The sequence below is a fragment of the Rutidosis leptorrhynchoides genome, chromosome 4 (assembly GCF_046630445.1).
Source record: "Rutidosis leptorrhynchoides isolate AG116_Rl617_1_P2 chromosome 4, CSIRO_AGI_Rlap_v1, whole genome shotgun sequence".
NCBI classification, from domain to species: Eukaryota; Viridiplantae; Streptophyta; class Magnoliopsida; order Asterales; family Asteraceae; genus Rutidosis; species Rutidosis leptorrhynchoides.
The window spans coordinates 58616986-58639280 of record NC_092336.1 but is presented as its reverse complement, the minus strand read 5'-3'; the positions used below and the strand labels follow the sequence as shown (position 1 = coordinate 58639280).

At 35.6% G+C, this 22295-nt stretch overlaps 2 protein-coding genes across 5 annotated transcripts; both read left to right on the top strand.

Annotated features, from left to right (window-relative positions):
• The first annotated feature begins 3600 nt into the window (after nt 1-3600).
• On the top strand, nt 3601-6406 carry LOC139839615 (gamma-tocopherol methyltransferase, chloroplastic-like). Its single transcript, XM_071829727.1, has 6 exons — nt 3601-3970; nt 4587-4756; nt 5433-5537; nt 5628-5831; nt 5991-6093; nt 6174-6406. Exons 1-6 carry the CDS (start codon nt 3742-3744, stop codon nt 6275-6277), a joined length of 915 nt encoding a protein of 304 aa, XP_071685828.1. The 5' UTR covers nt 3601-3741; the 3' UTR covers nt 6278-6406.
• Nucleotides 6407-8890: 2484 nt separating this feature from the next.
• Nucleotides 8891-12611, top strand: LOC139844170 (uncharacterized). 4 transcript variants are annotated; one of them, XM_071834375.1, is made up of 3 exons: nt 8891-9530; nt 10667-10867; nt 12430-12611. In XM_071834375.1, the coding sequence occupies exons 1-2, from the start codon at nt 8987-8989 to the stop codon at nt 10861-10863; spliced, it is 741 nt and encodes a 246-aa protein (XP_071690476.1). In that variant the 5' UTR covers nt 8891-8986; the 3' UTR covers nt 10864-10867; nt 12430-12611. The 4 variants fall into 4 exon arrangements, with proteins under 4 accessions (XP_071690476.1, XP_071690474.1, XP_071690477.1 ...); XM_071834373.1 differs by lacking the exon at nt 12430-12611 and adding an exon at nt 11853-12107; XM_071834376.1 differs by lacking the exon at nt 12430-12611 and adding an exon at nt 11820-12107.
• Nucleotides 12612-22295: the final 9684 nt, after the last annotated feature.

Here is a 22295-nt window from a genome sequence, read left to right as displayed (position 1 = left end):
CTAGATTCACAACATTTTTTATAGATGCACCAAATGGATGCATTAATAAGTTGTACAATTTAATTTATTTATTAATGTATGCATGTGATTGATCTATCGAAAATTGATGTGGAAATATCACTACTCTTCAGAAAGTGCTACTTCAATCTTTATAGGGTTTGTGCAATTGAATTTTGAACAATCGATAGTAGGATCTAGTTTGATTTTAAGGTTATTAACCTGTTTTTTGGTCTTTGCATTAACTTGTTTCGCAGTAACCAACTTTAACCTTGCGTTGTAGTTCATGTGGTAGTGGTCTGTCTCCCTTACCGAGAGGCAGGAGTTCGACTCCGATGGAGTGCAACACTGCACACAAGGTTGCCCCTTTACCCTTGAATTCCACCCAAGGGTGCCTTTCGCACATCACGTTGCAGTTGGGGAGGGTGGTTTTTACCGCTTATGCCCTCGGATTAGGCAGGTGTTCTCCTGGGCAGCAGTTGCGGCGAGTTATGCAATTGTGGGAGATGAACCCGTAAGTGGTTAAGTCTCATGTGTGATCTCGTACTGTTGTTAAAAAAAAAAAAACTATTGAATATGTATGTAATCGAGTGGTTCATATATATGTACAATATACATCACAATTTGTTCGGCAAATAAAATTCCCGCACGCATATACTGTTTGTATGTTATAAATAACCACTCTTGATAATAACTGTCATCAACCAACTTAAAGTGCAACAACTCTATACATGAAATTAATTCTTAATAACAGCTCTAAGGTTGTCATTTGAAAACTTTAAAATAAATTGGATAACATTTTTCTCTTATTTAAAGAGAATAAAGTTATACCTTCTGAAGTTACTTCAAAGTTATGTTTTTAAAGGAATTTAAAATTATGTTTCGAAAGCTCAAACCTGAAAACTTGATTGGCTTATACAAATATATTCTAAATCCACTGAAATAATAAGTTAGTTACCTTTAGAAAAATAATAATTAATAATAATGAGTTTTTCTATTTGTAACTTTAAAGGTTAACTTCACGATTTAATTAGGCAAAATTTGGTAGTAAATTAAGTTGGTGTTGGTGGCTATTATGAATGTACAAATCAACCATGCATGTCCAAATTTGTTAAAGATAGTCGTGAGGACTATCTTTAGACTTTTCCATAATAATAATAATACGTTATTTATATTACCTTTTAAAAATTTAAATATAACATATAATATAAAAATTTAATAACAATTCTAAGAGCAATTTTTCAGTCGTTCAGATTTCAGACACATATCAAATAGTTCTACATCGAATATAAATAATTACTTCCTGCAGAAAACCACTCCATATAACACTTATTTATGCACATATTTATTATATAATGGCAACTCTTAAAGTTGTCAATAGAAAAATTCATTTAATATATAATATATATAATGTTAATTGAATTCACATAAACATCAATATTTATATAATTTTGTTTTAGTTTATGTGATGTTATATCATTAAACATTCTTAAGTTGAAATCCTGTAAAATATAAATTTCAATTATAACCTTTAATAATAAGCTTTAATTATCGACCTTAACTATAACTTTTTAACTCATATTATTTCTACAAAATATACACTTACATTTCTACCTTTAAATTATTATTGTAACATTCAGTTATGTTTTTTACACTGTCACTTTTTATCCATACACAACTAAAAAAGAATTAAAGTAGTGTAAGTACATGTTGAAGCACGTTTAGTTATGTAAGAGTCACCTCCTTTATAAGAATCATTGATCTTACATATAATAAGAAAGTCATAAGTAATCTACAAACATTTTGAAGAACATTTGGTAGTATATCTGTAACATCCGTGTTACATCCCTTCTACATCGGTTGGAGAGGGGAACGAAGCATGTCTTATAAGGGTGTGGAGACCTTTCCTAGCATGACGCGTTTTGGGACCACAAGCGCAACAGATTTCATGAGAACTCTGCAGTTAAGCGTGCTCGGACGAGTGCACTACCAGGATGGGTGACCTCCTGGGAAAGTGTTCGTCGTCTTTGGTCGCAAGAAAAATCTGTGCGCTTACGGGCAAAGCGGACAATATCATGCTACGGGGAACGTGTTACCTGGGATGTCACAGATGGTATGAGAGCCAGGCCCCGGACCAAACGTGCACAGTGAGGACGCTGTGTCCCATTAGGGGGGAGGATTGTAACATTCGTGTTACATCCGTCCTACATCAGTTGGAGAGGGGAACGAAGCATGCCTTATAAGGGTGTGGAGACCTTTCCTAGCATGACGCGTTTTGGGACCACAAGTGCAGCAGATTTCATGAGAACTCTGCAGTTAAGCGTGCTCGGACGAGTGCACTACCAGGATGGGTGACCTCCTGGGAAAGTGTTCGTCGTCTTTGGTCGCAAGAAAAATCCGTGCGCTTACGAGCAAAGCGGACAATATCATGCTACGGGGAACGTGTTACCTGGGATGTCACAATATCTCCTTTATAATACTCTTATATAATAACGCAATTGTACATGTTGAAATTTTGAAAATCATCTTATATATAATAGAAAAATCATAATCATGTTATTTTTTGTTCAAAAAATAAATATTGATCATTAGATGAGTTCATAATTATAACTTTTAAGAATTTATTTGAATGATAATGTCATAATTGTCTTTCTCTTAAATCAGCTAGTGATTTGAAATTTTAACAATTAATTAATGTAGTTCAACAATTAATTTGTAACAAACTAAATTCTAAACAAAACAAATCCAACTATTTCTACTCTCCTATACATATAAAGAATTATTTTTATTTTTGTTATTATATCATTATTATTAATTAATTATTAGTTACAGTTATTAATTATGCTAAGTTCTCTTTGTTTACTACTCTCCAGTAAAAATAAAAGACAAATTTATTTAAATCGTCCATTTGTTAGGACTTTTTATCCTTTTTTATCTCTCCAATTAAAAATTGTTAAACAATCCTTAAAGTGATTTTTAAACCGATCATTCGCCCTAACTTTTACTAATTAGTATCTCGTCAAATTATAAGTATCTGCATGTCACATGACCTGTTAAGTATTGCGCAAGTCTGATAATTAAATGATAAAAACAATATGCAATACTTGGAAATACCATCTTCAAAGTTAGTATAACCGACCATCATTTCATTTTTGGATTGAACGGTGTCAAGATTTAAAGACAAGAACACTATTTAAACAAGACTACTAGAAAGCTTAAAGTAAAGCTATTAGTATTGCTACATTTAGACAAAGATGTTACAATAATTTGAACGTGATATATCTCCGCCACTGCTGCAAACAAATTCACTAGAATTTGAACATGTTGCCGGAATCTGACTTGATACTACTTCTTCCCCGAAATTTGATGTTTTCCTTACCTTTAGATTTGAATCATTTGACCATACCGGGGACCATATTCGAGGTCGATGTTGAAAAGAAACGACTTTAAAAAGTAAAAAAATAAAAAAATAAAAGACACTTTTATGATATGGAAGGAGTAAAAATCTAACACGATCTATTTCAGCAATTTTGTTTAAAAAGAATATCATTGTTGTAAATTGAAGAAAGTAATGCTCCACGTTACGATTTTCTCACACATTTTTTTGTCTAGTTGTATACAAAGGTCACAAGTGTGGTGTGTATTCTGCAACTTACTTAGGACCACTCGAACTATTAGTACATTACGTGCCATTACAAGTTATCAATAGTACCACCGTTCATTAATCTAACTTTAGAATCAGTTATGGCAACAGCCTCCGGTGACGTAGCAGTTTCTCCGGCGCCGGTGAATGATTCACTGCAAAAAGGAATAGCAGAGTTTTACGACGAATCGTCAGGAATATGGGAGAATATCTGGGGAGAGCACATGCATCACGGTTACTATGAGACTAATGCCGTGGTTGAACTCTCCGATCATCGTTCTGCTCAGATCCGTATGATTGAACAAGCCCTAGCTTTCGCCTCTGTTCCAGGTACTTGTAACTTAATTTTTTACTTCAATTCAATTCAATTAGTTTACCTGTTGATGTTAAATTTTTATATGAAGCTTCGGTTTATATTTATGCTCGATTTGGTTGTGAATTTGATAGTCAGATAATATAATTTATGTTTATTGTATTCTATTAGAGATGCGAGCAGAAAAATTGGCGGATAGATCTATGCTGATTTTTGCTTTAGATGCTCCCTTTTTTGTGTGTGCCGGTTTGCGTCTATATACGTATTTATCTATATTTAGATATGGATGTATACATACATATTTTGTAGCTATTTGATAGTTAAAAATATGAAAAATTAGGAATTAAATAAGAAGCTATATATGTGTGAGAAACACACTATTCACAACTTCATATATACTAGCACTTTTTACATGGTGTGAATTGATGTTAAAATTATATTTAATCAGTTTGGTTTCTGGAAGTTCTAGATCAAATTATGAGTAACGGGCCGGATGTAAATTAGATTTTATTAGTGTTTCTCCCAGCTTAATTATTATGGTGAAATGGTGAATTGTATGTGGCTAGTCTTAGTTATAATTCTGATGCGCTTGCTTGGATTTTTGATATCCATCTTGTATAAATTTCGTTGTAGATGATCTGGAGAAGGAACCTAAAAGTATAGTAGATGTAGGGTGTGGTATTGGAGGTAGCTCAAGGTATCTAGCAAGAAAATATGGAGCGAAATGCAAGGGAATTACCCTTAGCCCTGTACAAGCTGAGAGGGCTCAGTCCCTAGCTGCTGACCAAGGATTGGCTGATAAGGTACGACGGTTTGTGTTTCTTTACAATTTGGGGTCAAAATTAGTAAACGTTTCAGTATTTACTACAAGTCAGTTTTTGGATGTGGATGCAATTAAGTTCTCTTGAAGGAATAGTTGTTGCATGAGTTGAGCATTTTTTAGCTGCAAACTTTAAATTGGAGAAATAGCCAAATATTTAATGTTTTGGCTATTAGGATTAGGAAGTCGTGGAATACTGAATTATATCCACAAATATACTTTTTTTATGGCCCATAGATGATGACATTTTTCATCATTTTTGGACTTTATAAATGGAAATATTCAAGAAACCCCACCGGTTGAAGTAAAATGGAATTGAGATTTGAGTGCAACAGCATAATTCCTATACAATTCTCCTGACGTCAAACTTTCTTGTGTAACTTCTTGGCATCGTTTTGGTGAGTGAGTCAAGAGATCTCTAAAAATGACGTCAAACATTATATGTCACTTCTTGGCTTTATTTGTTAATCTAATATAGGAATCTATAATACTTGCACACTATAATATATACACATAGCTAACTGGTTTTCATGTATGAATATCACTGATGAAGGATTTCACTAATTTAGCCCCATTTTGGAACCCAATTTATTGTCCTCTCAAAACTCTGACAAGAATTATGTGTGCAGAGTTACTGAACTAACCATAAAAGTTCTCAGGTTTCATTTCAAGTTGCAGATGCTTTGAACCAACCATTTCCTGATGGAAAGTTTGATCTGGTTTGGTCGATGGAGAGTGGAGAGCACATGCCTGACAAACTAAAGGTTCGGATTTATATTGACAATCTTTGTAATTTCATTCGAGTTGAATTCACCAGGCAATATATCCCAATTTTTCGTTTTTTTAATGGACAGTTTGTCAGTGAATTGGTTCGAGTGGCTGCCCCAGGAGCCACAATCATCATAGTTACATGGTGCCATAGGGACCTTGCCCCTACTGAAAAATCCTTGCGACCTGAGGAACAAAAAATCTTAAACAAGATATGTTCTAGCTTTTATCTTCATGCTTGGTGTTCTACTGCTGATTATGTAAAATTACTTGAATCCCTTTCGGTTCAGGTGAGTTCAATAATCATTTTTCAGATTCTACAATGCCCATTTGGCAATTAGCAACATATATGTAATATAATCATACTTATACATTTGCTTTGTACATACTTATGTCCACATATCAGATATATTTGTAAAAACTAGTTTCTGAAAGTGATGCATTTTCAGGACATTAAATCAGCAGACTGGTCAGAGAATGTCGCCCCTTTTTGGCCGGCTGTAATAAAAACGGCGTTGTCTTGGAAAGGAATCACTTCATTGCTACGTAGTGGTAATTATTGAACTTTACATGTTATACATTTTGATAAAATAATCACTGAAATGGTCTTTTTATTGTTTCAAATTCATTAGGATGGAAGACTATAAAAGGGGCCATGGTAATGCCATTGATGATTGAAGGATTTAAAAAGGATCTAATCAAGTTTTCTATCATTACATGCAAAAAGCCTGAATGAATTGTAGTATGTAACCTCATATTGTGCTACTGTTTCTTCCAATTTGGCAACTAAACCATTGTTAGTATTGTAATAACAATTAAAGCATGTCATATGTGTACAACAAAGTTTGCCATCAAGTTTCATTTACTTTTGATCAGGAGGTTACATACTAAAAAGTTTTCAAAGGAAAATACTATGCTAAAACAAACTCTCAGTGCAAGTACATTGGTATTCCTGTTCCAAATCTTGACGGTGTGAGTGAAGATGGTGATCAAGAGGAAAATGGGCTAGGTACTATAGGTGTCCCAAGGAAGACAAAGGTAACGAAAATGCTAACCATTGTGATATCTAGACTTTATGGATCAATTAGCTTCAAAGTTTTATATTATGCTTATGAGCAAGTGTTATAACACTTTAGTTTGATAATTTAGAATGTTTGTGTTTCTTGATAGATCTGACTCTTGTATACGAATGATTTTTCGTATTAGTATATATTTTTTTTTTTATTATTATTATTGTCGTCTATGACAAGTTTATAATATAGAATTTGAAAAAGAAATTGTGAATTTAGTCATACTAGTTTTACTCACGAGTTTACTCATAAATTTTTTTTATTAAGCTCATGATGTTTACTCATACTTTTTACACTAAAAAATTATTATAATTGGTATATTACTAAAAAATACCCTCAATTTATACACACAAGTTATGCTGTGGTTAATTTCACCCACGAACTATAATACGTAATATCACAATAATTCACCCACGACTTTTACACGTAACATACTAATGGGTAACATTACCCACGAATTTCTCATGACTACACCTATGAGAAATTCGTGGACATATGTAAAATCCCACAACATATTTATCCATGAACGCAACGAGTTCACCCACCAATATGTCGTGGTTAAAATCACCCACAAATTGAACTTTTCATGTGAAAACAATTACACTCGAAGCTATTACCCATTTACTCGCATTTGCGGGGAATTTGTGAGTATTCACTTATTACTTACAAATTTAGGCCCTTTACTCGCATTTGTGGGAATTTGTTGGTGCTTGCGCAAATGGGACTGATAAGAATAATGCAACTTTGAATGAAAATTTTGTAGTGATTGACACACAAACAATTTCGGACAAAGTAGTTGACCAAGTTGAAGTTGTTTTGGGATCGGGTTCGTCACAGATCAACAATAATAAAGTTGGGCTTTGGGGTGCACATTTCACTTTGCAATAGCAAGACCCTCGAAGACGGGCCATTGGTGTCTCCTTGTTACGGCAGAAGGTGCGAAAAGGCGTGCTTAAAGGCTTGGAAATTATTTTGCAATTACAAAGTGCCATTCGAATGGATACTAGGCGTGAATTGGAACCACCTACGAAAGAAAAAATCTGTGTGATGGTTCTATGTTCATACACAGCGAAGTGGTCAATATCGATTTTGGCTCTTTGGGTAAAGATGTGGCAACTGGTGCTAGCGAGGTTGACTTTAGTCCGGGCCCGGTCTCGCTAGATGGCATTGGCTTGGGGTTTTATAAAGTGGATCAGTGGCGGATCTAGGAATCTTAGTTACTGGTATCACTAGTTAAAGACTCAAAAAATTTACACCATCTAGTGTTGTCACCCAAAAAAAATTATATTATCCAGTGGTGCCACTAGTTAAAAGACCCAATTTTTTTTCCACTAGATTGCGTATTTCAGTGGTAGCCCGTGCTACCAGTGATATTAAACTAGATTCGTCCCTGATGATGATGCTTCTTTGTCACTGTTGTTTGATTTTAAGTCCAGAACGGGCAAGCCGGTTAGTTATAAGCAGTGGCGGAAGCAGGATTTTTCTTCACCGGGGGCGAATTTTTTTTTTTAAAACTGTAGCAACTTTTTTGGGCAAAATACGGAGTTTTTGGGACAAAAATTGGAGGTTTTTAGGCAAAATTTTGAGGTTTTTGGATAAAATTTGAAGGTTTGTGGGCAAAATTTGAAGGTTTTGAGGCAAAATTTAGAGAATTGTGGGCAAAATTTGAAGGTTTTGAGGCAAAATATGTAGGTTTTGGGGCAAATGGCTTTTGGGTTTGGGGCAAATGGCTTTTGTGTTTGGGGCAAAATAAAAAAAATCCAAATTTTTACACTAAAATTTCGAAATCGACCGGGGGCGGGCGCCCCCCTGCCCCCCTCTAAATTCGCCCCTGGTTATAAGCAAGTCGATGGCAAATTTACAAGGCTTGAGAACAAAGGACATGATGGCTTCCAAGGTGACGGGTAACCTTGGTAGTTGATTTCGTCTTCGCCTCATGGTTCGATGTTGGTTGTGATCTGTTTCGTCTTCCATTTGTTAGTGTTGTTTTGCATTTTGGTTTGCTCCGAGATAACCTGTTTGGTTAGTTTAGTGGTGGATCACTTGTTTATTTTAAAGGTGCTACAGGCGGTTTCCCGGTTAAAGAGCTTTTTCACTTTTGGTGAAACGTATAGAAATAAAAAAATAAATAGAAGTGGCTACCTTATTATCATAATTTTTTTTTTTAACTATAATTGTTCTTAATAAAATGTACCGAAATGGGCATACATAGCGGCTTAAGAAAACCCAAAAACGACTCATACAAAGATCCCGAATATAGAAAAACTAGACCGCAAGGAAGATAAACCTAAATTCCAATCACCATCACCATCTCATATTCAAATCTGAACCTGAATTCAATTCAATTCAATCCATCCAATTCAAACATTAAAAACATGTCAGTTGGATTATCAATCCTAATCGGATTAAAATCCATAACATGGTTCCTAATTTTCATTTACCTAAAAACCCTAGGGTTTACGCTAATCTCAATCCCCTTTCTATACTCATCACTCGTATCATTATTAGTTTCACTCGCATCGCATCCATCAATCAATTTACCAATGCTATTAGGCAAAAACACGGATGGATCCTTCCCAATTTGGGCGCTAATCATGTTCAGTCCCTACTTATATTTCGTTCGATTTTTTTCGGAAATTAGAAGATTGAAAAGTAAGGAAGAACCCTACAGTGAGGTTAGTAAGGGTTTGTATGTCGGTGGATGGCCGTCGTCGCCGGAAAAAATGCCGCCGGGGAACCCTGCGGTAGTGGATTGCACGTGTGAGTTACCTAGGGTTTATGGTGTGTGTAAAAATGGGTATTTGTGTGTTCCAACTTGGGATACTAGGTCACCTGATCCTGGTGCTATTGAATCTGCTGTTAAATGGGCTTCTAGGAAGATGTCTCAGAATATTCCGATTTTCGTTCATTGTGCTTATGGTAATTCATATTCATCTTTGCTATATCAACATTATCAGGGTTACATTTTTTTATTAATTATCTTCTAATTATGTACTATGATCTATACTATTGTTATTATGAAATTATGAAACTGTTGCTAATGGAGAACATATGAAATCTAAAACTTTGCAATAACGAGAAGAAAATACTATGTATGTATTTTCTGTTACAAGAGCTTAAAGTTAATTCATTTGATTTAAATCTATCTGTTTTGCTTAATGATAGTTGTTTGCCTAATAAGAATTGTATTATTGATAGACAACTAGACATATACCATAAGACGAATGTTTGCTATTTAGCTTTACGTGTTGGGTTGTTGTATTCTGTGAAGCTTTGAGTAGTTAGTGTGGTTTGTTGTTTGTTTTCTGGATTTTATAAATATTTCATGGTATGGTCATCTCATTAATTTAGGAGTTCATGTCCGAGACATAAAAATGGGCCTTATAAACGCTACACTTTTCAATCCATATAAAAAGATAAAAAGTGTCTTATTCTCAAATAGTTATCATCCCATTATACACTTAAACTATTCTTATACTTGCCTTTCAAATACACTTAAACTATTCTTATACGGGCCTTTCATTAATTTAGAAGTTCATGTTCGAGACATAAAAATGGGCCTTATAAACGCTACACTTTTCAATCCATATAAAAAGATTAAAGTGTTTTATTCTCAAATAGTTGTCATTCCATTATACACTTAAACTATTCTTATACGGGCCTTTCAAAATTATGGGCTCTGTTCGATTGCACACATTTCACATGCTCAAAGACGCATTTGGGACATATTTTGAGTAGTTATTGTTGCCTCTAGTTTCACAGAGTCAGAGTATCTGAATCTTGAAAGTTTGCAATTTTCTGTGTATGTGTACTTTGTTTATCACACAAAAGAAACTGACTTTAGACATTATATAATGGAATTGTTACTATCTGTCACAAGTATAGATTACCTCTTAATTATGATGCAGTATAATTATTGTTGACCACGGACGCTATATCTTTCTTGTATTGTTTCAAAATTTAGAAATAATATTGTTATATTATCAGTCATCATTTTTTATGAGTAGCATGCTACTGGGCTTTTATTCCTTATTCATGTCATATAACTTACTCAGGTCATGGAAGAAGTGTGGCGGTCACGTGTGCCTTGTTGGTGACTCTAGGCGTGGTTGACAACTGGAAAAATGCTGAGAAATTAATTCGAGAAAAACGACCATATATCAGAATGAATGCTCTTCACCGCCAAGCCTTAGAAGAGTGGTCAAAGAACCGTTTATCTTCTCCTAAAGCTGGAACCAAAACACGTTATTGATTAGGTATTCCATTAAGCCCAAGTTATTGTATTTATTACAGTTTCTATGAGTTTTTAGGATCCAAGTTGTACGTACAACCTCTTAGTGGCTTGCAGTCAAATTTCCATGTAAAATGTTACCACTGATGCTACCCAAACTCATTCTTGAACCCTGTAGAAATGATTGTTTGCTTTCGTAGTGGTATATATTTGTTACTCACTCTTACCCAAACTTTGTTATTTTACTCTGTATTTTCTGTGTATGATTAATTATCACATTTGTTGATGAAAGATCAAATTATTTGCCATTTGCGAAGTTTTGTTTACTAAATTTAACATCTTAAAATCTACATTGTATAGTTACAATACATCAATCTTAGGTGGAACTGTGGTTAACATTGGTAGCACTTGCTATAAGTGAAGTTTCTATCTTAATGTAAAACCTTTTGTTGTATTACTCACGTGTTTCAAGTTTTACATCGTAAAGAATTTGTTGATCTTTAAGGGTCAATATTGTTACTTCTAAAATCTTTTATTATAATGTAATTTGTTGATCTTAGTGTTATATCTTAAAGATCAATATTGTTACTTTTAAAACCTTTTAATTAGCTAGTCAAAAGATAATTGCAAACTAATATAGTATAAACGGTCCAACTACACTATTGTTGTAGAAACTACCATAGACATGTTATATTGTTCATCTGTTTCAAGTGTTGTTTTATGTTGTATACGATATCGATATTGATTTTTGACACGGTAATTTAGAAGAAGATTCTTTTTGAATGAAATTTATCATTTTAATTCTTGTTGATTCTTAATTGTGTTTTAAACTAAGTAGAAGGTAATGAAAGATTGTTCTGGTTTTGCCGTTGCAATCACGACTGAAAAGTGTTTTTCGTATGACCTAAAATATTCAGCGTCACCAGCGATATAAAATACTTGCTTCATCTATGGCAAACCCCATGGTGACTCACAAGGCTTTATATCTGGGTCCTATGTGTCTGATACAGGTCTTTAGGCAAGCAATATGAAGAAGATGCTTAGAGACAACATTAGCAGATGAAGCTAGAAACAGTTCCGCTGCTTAGATGATAAGTTGAAAGAAGTCTTTCTATAGTCCTATAGACATAGAAGTAGTTGCATCTGTTATTTCTGTTACTATTGATATGTAAATTTTGATAGCTTAAGCTGTTAGAATTCTTAGTTATTCATTTTATGTTTATCTGTAGAAATTAAATGGGTATGATTGAATTATAGTCTAAACAGTAAACCTTAATGAGATGATCATGTTTGCTTTCTAATTGGTATATATTTGGTACTTCTATCTATGTTATAGTAAGCTTTATTTTCTGTTTTTGATTAATGTACTTGGTCACAATCTTTACTACTCCGTAATTTAATTCCAAAAACATGAACAAAAGTAATGTTTGAAGACAAGCTCAATGTGACCCAAGCTGTTTATAACTGACTTGCACACTACATGTTCTGACCCGACTCATTTCAACGTGTTAGCAAACCCGCCCATTTTGACTTATTCATCAACTCTGTCTTCTGGTTCATAACCCAGTTTCCTCTTCATTACAATAGCGAGCACACAGAGCATCACGGGTCGAATCTTGATGTCGATTCTTGTACAAGTTCAAGAGCTTTCTCACTGCTTCGGAGAGCCTTTTCACTTTCTTCACATTGCTTGATTCCTGCTTATTTCCCATTGTAAACTCACTGTCGTTTTTTCCAAGCTCGCGCTTGTGAAGCCTTGTGTATTTCATTTTGAGTTCCTTAATGTAGATTACGTTGTGTGTACCTGTGATTATTATCTTCTTTTGTTACAATTTATAAGGCTTTTGTGAAACATGAAAGACACAAGAAAAAGACAAGTAGAGATATTATTATTATTATACTCGTAATAAGTAACGTTCCTTCTCGGTTAATTCTTGCTCTAAACCATTAATATGCTATTGGATTTTTTATGACTTATGTAGACAATTATTTAATATACTTTCTGGACAATATATAAGATTTCGAGAGCCGATGGTAAATGTTGCATAGTAGGTGTAAATTTGCTTGTTCTATAAGAACTATCACAGGGTTGATGTAATTATCTAGCCCACAATCTTCTAAAAGTAATTGTTTCATAAATAGAAAAATGCAATGTATACTGATCAACTCGTAGGTCTCAACTTAAATAGATAATTTCAAAACATATTTTACGCGCACGCACACGCACACACAAAGGTTTACGCATAAACATGTATGTTTTTAAAAAAATATTATATCTGTCAAATTTTTTTAGAGATTTTAGGAGATATATATTTTTTTCTTTTTAAAAAAATTTATAAATTAGAATATTATTTAGATAATGAAATTTGATTGGTCATTGAAACTTCATTTTTGAGATTGAAGTTCAAAACCCATTTCATCTATTTATAAGAGACTGTTAGTCAAGTTCACACAATTTTTAATAAGAAAACTATAAAAGCGTCAATCGCTACTTTATGGTTTAAGCATTGAATGATTAGAGCATAGTGAGTGCGGGCTTCTTTTCATTGTTGCCCTTTTGGAACAATTCGACAGTTCCACCACTTTGGGTCGACATTTTGGTTCTGTAGTCATTTTTTTTTGAAAGGCAGATAATTTTATAAATACTCAAACAAAATAATACACTTTGGACAGCCTCTATGGCCATCCTACATCAAACTGACAAAAATCCACACTACCAACTAGACAAAACAAGGAGTTAATCTAGTGGCCTATTATGTACAACTCGAATTGAGAAACAACAACAACACACGAATCATAAAACGAAAGTAGAAGGATTATGAAGCCAATTATGCCAATCGATAGATTTTGTTTTGCATCTTTTCGCGATCCACTCGAATGATTTTAATTGTATTTCGCACAAAGCCGTGGGAGGAGACCAACACTTGTTGTAGATCTTTTGATTTCGGTTTCGCCAAATAAGGTACCCACATGACCATAATACCGCTTGTCAAATTTTGCACCCGCTATCTGTCATGTGCACGTTCGAATTTCCTTGAAAGAGCTCACTTATACTTAAACTCGATGCCAGCTTCATACCCCACCACTCAAAAACTTTAGACCAAACTTCAAAAGCATGTTTGCAAAAAACAAGGGAATGATCAACCGTCTCGACATCGTCATCGCATAGTGGACAACGAACGGAGTGTAAGTCAATCCCTCGTTTATCCAATTCCATCAAACTCGGTAGCCGCTTCTTCCGCGCCCTCCAAACAAAAGCTTCCACTTTTTTTGGAATCAAATTATTTTGGAGTGTTTCAGAAACACTTGTACCTGGTATATGTGTCTTCGATTCTATCACTGCCACAAGACTTTTAGTTGCAAAAAGACCATTATTTGATAATTGCCATCGCCATGAGTCCACTTTATCAGGAGCAAATTTTGTAGTTGACTTTGTTAGTTGATTTAACTCGTTCAGTTCGCCCATCACCCGACCCATTGGAGGTCTTGACCAGCTCCAACTGCCCAAACATTCTGACCCATCCCACATCAATCTCTCACTGACAGTTGCATCCGGATTGTTGTCGAGCCGAGCTAATCTTTTGAACCTGTTTTTGAGAGTATCATCACCAATCCAAATCTCGTTCCAAAATGAAGTGCTTTCGCCGTTGCCAATTTCTTTGACGAAGGAGTTCGAAAAGGAAACACCAAATGAGTCGATAAAACCTCCTGTTTTGACAATAGTAGCCCAAGTAGAGTTACTTGAAAAAATACGATTATTAACACGAAAGTCCAAACCACCCGATGAACCGTAAATGCTTGAAATAACTTTGACCCACAAGGAGGTGGATTCGGTTTTGAACCTCCACCACCACTTGTCAATCAAAGCCAAATTTTTGTTTTTTAAAGAACCCAAGTTTAACCCGCCCTCCGCATAAGGTAAAAGAACATTATCCCATTTGACCCAAGCAATTTTGGACACATTTCTCGACCCGCCCTAAAAAAAGGAACGTCTTACACATTCTAGTTTTTTCAACACGCATGGCGGGGCACGAAAGAGCGAGAAGAAATACAACGGAAGACTATTTAGTACCGACTTTATGAGCGTCACACGACCACCAAAAGACACCGAACGTGTGGCGACCCGACCAAAATCGTCATTGACGGCGTCGCTAACTGAGGTCCTGAAACGTGGTCGTAGTCCCTATATGAGACTCGTTTGACCAAAATTATGTCGCATTCTTTTGAAACGTATCATGCTTGAAAAGTTTAGTTTACAAAACCGTTCGACAACAATTTTAAGTTTGCAAAAGTATAAATCATAAATGAGTTAACTTGCGACATAATTAGTTTAAAATCGCGGTTGCTATAAATAGCGTAAGTATGTAAACAATATGTTTGAATCCAAAGGTGCTATCACTAGCGTATGTATGTATGTATGTATGCTTGACCCCAAGCAAGAAATCAGAGTGTATGCATGCATGCTTGACTCCAAGCAAGTATGAGTGTACACGGAAGCGTGTATCAAATAGCCAAGTATGAACCTGAGAAACATATAGAAAACTGTCAACGAAAAACGTTGGTGAAATCATAGGTGTTTTAGTAAACGTTGTATTTGAACCACAAGATTTAGTATAAGATGATTATCAAAATCATTTGCATTCCAAAGTTGTTGTTTGTATCCCGGGCACCCAATTATCAAACTTAACTGTTTTGCACCCTTTGCGTAGTATTAGAACATACACTGGACCCGAAAATATATTTCATCCGCTAACGGTAGCGAACCGTCCGAATGAGGCTCGTCAAGCCCATGTGATCACATAATATAAGTTCACGTTTACACCCTGCAAGTGTAACTAATGATAATTGAATTGAGGCTTTTTGTTCAAACCCATACGTGGAATGTTCGTTTTCGTACTTGTGTTCAATGTATAAAGGTATGATACGTATATGTTTCTCATCCCATAGTTTAAAGCATAAAAGTTGTTTGAAAGATGGGACTATGATCTCACCTCGAGTGCACGAGTATAAAAGTACTTCATAAAGTAAACGTGTGCATGATAGTTGCTTAGCCTTGACCTAAACAAGTAAGTTGTATTAATTAACCGGTTACGTCACAAGGTCGGGCGAAATGTGTTCAATTAGTCCTATGGCTCGTTACGACTCGATTAAATATATCATGTGAAATCAATTTGTCAAGTTTCATGCAAGATACAAGTATAGAAACAAGTTAGGAAGATTGCACAATCATTTGGTTAAGTTTGACAAAAAGTCGAACTTCGGTCGGTCAAAGTCAACGAAAAGTCAACACGTTCGGGTCGGGTCCCGAACTATTTTTCTGAGGTTTTTAATCATTTATGAGCATGTTAGAACAAGTTACATGTGAATCGGAGGTGCGTAGCATAGCAAACATTATTCAAAAATCGACAAAGTTGGACAGACCACTTTGGCGCGCCGCGCGGGTATATTGCGCGCCGCGCCATTACCTGTGCAGAGAATTCTGGCAGTTTTTAAGTTTTATGCACGAACCTAACTTCAACCAATCACCATTTATGACCCGCAAACAACCAAAGCATGTATCTTATATCATCGGAAAGGTATTTTGACAAGGAAAACAACTAAACACATTTCATCAAGCAAAAACATCATTTACAATAGCCGAAATCTCGTCAAGTGGTCATTAAATGTTCAAAACCATCGTTTCAAGTTTACAAAACGCATTTTAAGATTCGGGAATGCAATTCACACATATGATATGCCGTTTTGAAGGTAATGAAACATACAATACAACTAATCACTAACTAATAACATTTCATGGCATTCAAAGCATCAAAATTTTCTTTTAGAGTTCATCAAACCCTAATCAAGAATCACAAAACCAATAATCATGTTAATGATATTTTCCAAATCAACCTACACATCAAATTGATGCTAAAGATGCTAGTAACACTTTTAAAACATAAACTCTAACAATTTAACAACATTAACTCATCCAAATTCAAGGATTAAGCACACCCATTTCAAATGTTCAAACTAGTTACTCAAAACAACGAATCGAACAAACAAAACATATATTCATGTTATACACGAGCCATAGACACTAACTAACACCATTTCAAGTATATAAAACGAATTTAGAGAAAATCTAGAGTTTTTAGAAACTAAATTTTTAAAAAGAACATTATCCCATTTGACCCAAACAATTTTGGACACATTTCCCGACCCGCCCTAAAAAAAGGAACGTCTTACACATTCTAGTTTTTTCAACACGCATGGCGGGGCACGAAAGAGCGAGAAGAAATACAACGGAAGACTATTTAGTACCGACTTTATGAGCGTCACACGACCACCAAAAGACACCGAACGTGTGGCGACCCGATCAAAATCGTCATTGACGGCGTTGCTAACTGAGGTCCCGAAACGTGGTCGTAGTCCCTATATGAGACTCGTTTGACCAAAATTATGTCGCATTCTTTTGAAACGTATCATGCTTGCAAAGTTTAGTTTACAAAACCGTTCGACAACAATTTTAAGTTTGCAAAAGTATAAATCATAAATGAGGTAACTTGCGACATAATTAGTTTAAAATCGCGGTTGCTATAAATAGCGTAAGTATGTAAACAATATGTTTGAATCCAAAGGTGCTATCACTAGCGTATGTATGTATGTATGTATGTATGCTTGACCCCAAGCAAGAAATCAGAGTGTATGCATGCATGCTTGACTCCAAGCAAGTATGAGTGTACGCGGAAGCGTGTATCAAATAGCCAAGTATGAACCTGAGAAACATATAGAAAACTGTCAACGAAAAACGTTGGTGAAATCATAGGTGTTTTAGTAAACGTTGTATTTGAACCACAAGATTTAGTATAAGATGATTATCAAAATCATTTGCATTCCAAAGTTGTTGTTTGTATCCCGGGCACCCAATTATCAAACTTAACTGTTTTGCACCCTTTGCGTAGTGTTAGAACATACACTGGACCCGAAAATATATTTCATCCGCTAACGGTAGCGAACCGTCCGAATGAGGCTCGTCAAGCCCATGTGATCACATAATATAAGTTCACGTTTACACCCTGCAAGTGTAACTAATGATAATTGAATTGAGGCTTTTTGTTCAAACCCATACGTGGAATGTTCGTTTTCGTACTTGTGTTCAATGTATAAAGGTATGATACGTATATGTTTCTCATCCCATAGTTTAAAGCATAAAAGTTGTTTGAAAGATGGGACTATGATCTCACCTCGAGTGCACGAGTATAAAAGTACTTCATAAAGTAAACGTGTGCATGATAGTTGCTTAGCCTTGACCTAAACAAGTAAGTTGTATTAATTAACCGGTTACGTCACAAGGTCGGGCGAAATGTGTTCAATTAGTCCTATGGCTCGTTACGACTCGATTAAATATAGCATGTGAAATCAATTTGTCAAGTTTCATGCAAGATACAAGTATAGAAACAAGTTAGGAAGATTGCACAATCATTTGGTTAAGTTTGACAAAAAGTCGAACTTCGGTCGGTCAAAGTCAACGAAAAGTCAACACGTTCGAGTCGGGTCCCGAACTATTTTTCTGAGGTTTTTAATCATTTATGAGCATGTTAGAACAAGTTACATGTGAATCGGAGGTGCGTAGCATAGCAAACATTATTCAAAAATCGACAAAGTTGGACAGACCACTTTGGCGCGCCGCGCGGGTATATGGCGCGCCGCGCCATTACCTGTGCAGAGAATTCTGGCAGTTTTTAAGTTTTATGCACGAACCTAACTTCAACCAATCACCATTTATGACCCGCAAACAACCAAAGCATGTATCTTATATCATCGGAAAGGTATTTTGACAAGGAAAACAACTAAACACATTTCATCAAGCAAAAACATCATTTACAATAGCCGAAATCTCGTCAAGTGGTCATTAAATGTTCAAAACCATCGTTTCAAGTTTACAAAACGCATTTTAAGATTCGGGAATGCAATTCACACATATGATATGCCGTTTTGAAGGTAATGAAACATACAATACAACTAATCACTAACTAATAACATTTCATGGCATTCAAAGCATCAAAATTTTCTTTTAGAGTTCATCAAACCCTAATCAAGAATCACAAAACCAATAATCATGTTAATGATATTTTCCAAATCAACCTACACATCAAATTGATGCTAAAGATGCTAGTAACACTTTTAAAACATAAACTCTAACAATTTAACAACATTAACTCATCCAAATTCAAGGATTAAGCACACCCATTTCAAATGTTCAAACTAGTTACTCAAAACAACGAATCGAACAAACAAAACATATATTCATGTTATACACGAGCCATAGACACTAACTAACACCATTTCAAGTATATAAAACGAATTTAGAGAAAATCTAGAGTTTTTAGAAACTTTACCCCAAGCTATGAAATTGGTACCAAATCAAAGAGGATGAAGAGAGGATCACTAAAATGTAATTTGTTTTGATGTTTGCTTCTCCAATCGGATTTAGATGATGAATTTGTGAGTTGGGTATTTATGGTTCAAAAATGGAAGAGAGAAAGGAGGTAGAAGGAGAAGAGGAAAAAATGAATGGATGAGATGGGGAGGTGGTGACTAGTCACCAAACATTTGGCCAAATGCCAAGATTAGTCCCTCAAGTTTGTTGTTGGGTGCGGGAGTTAACCAAACGAATATTTCTTAAAACGCTCGAGTAAACGAGTGATGTTATAATTAAATAACGGGAATATTAAGAACGTTAGTCATCGGAAAATACGAATTTAAATAACGAAAGATATTATATAAAAAAAAACGGTGTTAAAAATAAATGTAATGGAAAAATGCGGGATGTTACATTACCTACACCTTAAAAGAAATTTCGTCCCGAAATTTAGTTGGAAGTAGTAGTCGTTGTTTCTTCCTCGAGATCTTGCGTTGTCGGTTCTACGAATAAGTGAAGGTACTCCCTCGGGTATTTCAACGAACTTCGACAGTCGCGATTTTACGTTGGTTTAAAGTTTGGTTCCACGATTTATAGTTTCAACCGGTCCTCCTTGGAAGTGAGGTTTATCGTTGATAGTAAGTTCATCCAAGAGGATAACAAGTTCTTGCCTCGCAAGACACGCCTTTAAGTTTGATACACAGAATGTAGGATGAACGGAATTTGTTTGAGTCGGAAGTTCGAAGCGGTAAGCAACGGGCACAACACACCCCAAAATTTCAAAAGGACTAAAAATATCGCGGATTTAGCTTTCTACGTTTCCGAAACGGACTACACCTTTTCTAGGTGCGACTTTTAACGTTACACGGTTTCCCACTTGGAATTCGAGAGGTTTACGTTTAACCCTTGTATGGCTCTTTTGGCGACTACTGGCCGTCTTGAGCCTTTCCTGGAATTGAAAAATTTTTCGGTTGTTTCATGAATGAGTTCGGGTCCGGTGGTTCGCTTGTCACCTACTTCGGTTCAACAATTTAAGAAAATGACATTCACGGCTATACGGGTCCTCGAAAAGTGTGACGTTAATACTCGAATGAAAATTATTGTAGTAAGAGAATTTGACTAAAGGCAAGTACTTTTCTCAAGTAAATTTGAAGTCGATAACACGAACTCGTATTATGGTTTCCAAAGTTTGAATCATATGTTTGCTCGGTCCGTCGGGTTGTGGTTGATGTGTTGTACTCATGTTTAAGCGTGGTCCCGAGGCTTTTTGTAAGGCACTCCGAAATCTAGAAGTGAAATGAGAATCTCGATCCAAAACGAGGTACATTTCTTTTAGGTATATTTGAAAAAGTTTGTTAGGACTTGAAAACGTTAGATATAACAAGTTTCTCAAGAAATTCGCGCCGCGGAAGATTTATCGATTTCCGAAAACGTTCGTTAGGACTATTCACCCTCGAGGCGAATACTAGTATAATGTGAAGAGTCTCTCTCTCCATTAAGAATTTAGATAAAATATTTACTTATACGGAAGTACGAATGTAAGGCGAGAGAAGTTTCCGCCTCGATGTGAGCATAACAAGCATATTGAAGTTCGCCGATAAAACTGTGCGAAAACGAGATAGTATACACGTGTAACATATGTTTGATGTTGAAAGAATTTGCCATTCGTTCGGAAGCATAAGTATGGTTCGACAATAATCGGAGGTGTGTCCCTGGTATAGTTCTTATCAGTATTCTCGGAGTTTTCGGATGTTCAAACAAGAAAAATGAAGTCATGTACATGGCACATGGTGGTGATTAGGTTGATCGAGTCCAACCCCCATCACGTGTCATTAGAACTTTGGTATGACTTACCATAATATAACCACGTTGATCGAGTGTCGTTATATTATGCTAACTCATACCTCCATTCCCACATCACTCCATAACATCAAGTTCGTGTAACCGTGAAGATCTAGAATGAACAAAGTGTAACGACGTCTCAAACGTGACTCGTATTGAATCGAAAGAATTAGTGCAACTCTAAAGAAGCGTTCCCCGAGGGAAGTGTATAAATGATTGTTCACGTCAATGCGGTTCAAGTCAAACGATAATGTATTTCGGTGCGAGAAGTGTAACGAATCATGATAACGAATAGTACACAACCGTAGTGTTAAGTATTGATGACGATACTCACCTGGAGTAGTGATGGTAGTAACAAGAAGTGGTAGATAGTAAGGAGCACCGGTGTGACACCGATAGTAAGTTGAAACGGTGGCGAATAACAATCTGGGAGACAGAGTTCCCAAACAAGTATGACTAATGAAGTCGTCGTCATCCTTACGCGTATGAATCTTGAATATACGTGTGTTACCAGAAAATTGCAGAATACGAGTTCGTATGATGAAAACTTGGTACCATTAAGAGGTTCACCTAAGAATGATTCAAGTATAATGCACAAGTATTCAAGTAAGTGCTATCTATAGCAAATGTATGTCAGAATGCAATGGCTAACTATCCGGTTGTAGTCTAGATTCACTAATGCGTCCTAACAACTCTGTCAGACACACTAATGCACATCCTAGTTCCCTACAACCAACGCTCTGATACCATCTGTGGCGACCCGACCAAAATCGTCATTGACGGCGTCGCTAACTGAGGTCCCGAAACGTGGTCGTAGTCCCTATATGAGACTCGTTTGACCAAAATTATGTCGCATTCTTTTGAAACGTATCATGCTTGCAAAGTTTAGTTTACAAAACCGTTCGACAACAATTTTAAGTTTGCAAAAGTATAAATTATAAATGAGGTAACTTGCGACATAATTAGTTTAAAATCGCGGTTGCTATAATTAGCGTAAGTATGTAAACAATATGTTTGAATCCAAAGGTGCTATCACTAGCGTATGTATGTATGTATGCTTGACCCCAAGTAAGAAATCAGAGTATATGCATGCATGCTTGACTCCAAGCAAGTATGAGTGTACGCGGAAGCGTGTATCAAATAGCCAAGTATGAACCTGAGAAACATATAGAAAACTGTCAACGAAAAACGTTGGTGAAATCATAGG

Coding starts and splice junctions, on each gene's coding strand:
- LOC139839615 (XM_071829727.1), top strand. CDS start 3,742: ATGGCAACAGCCTCCGGTGACGTAGCAGTTTCTCCGGCGCCGGTGAAT. Junction 4,757..5,432: donor ACCAAGGATTGGCTGATAAG/GTACGACGGTTT, acceptor AAAAGTTCTCAG/GTTTCATTTCAAGTTGCAGA. Junction 5,538..5,627: donor ACATGCCTGACAAACTAAAG/GTTCGGATTTAT, acceptor TTTAATGGACAG/TTTGTCAGTGAATTGGTTCG.
- LOC139844170 (XM_071834375.1), top strand. CDS start 8,987: ATGTCAGTTGGATTATCAATCCTAATCGGATTAAAATCCATAACATGG. Junction 9,531..10,666: donor TTTCGTTCATTGTGCTTATG/GTAATTCATATT, acceptor TAACTTACTCAG/GTCATGGAAGAAGTGTGGCG.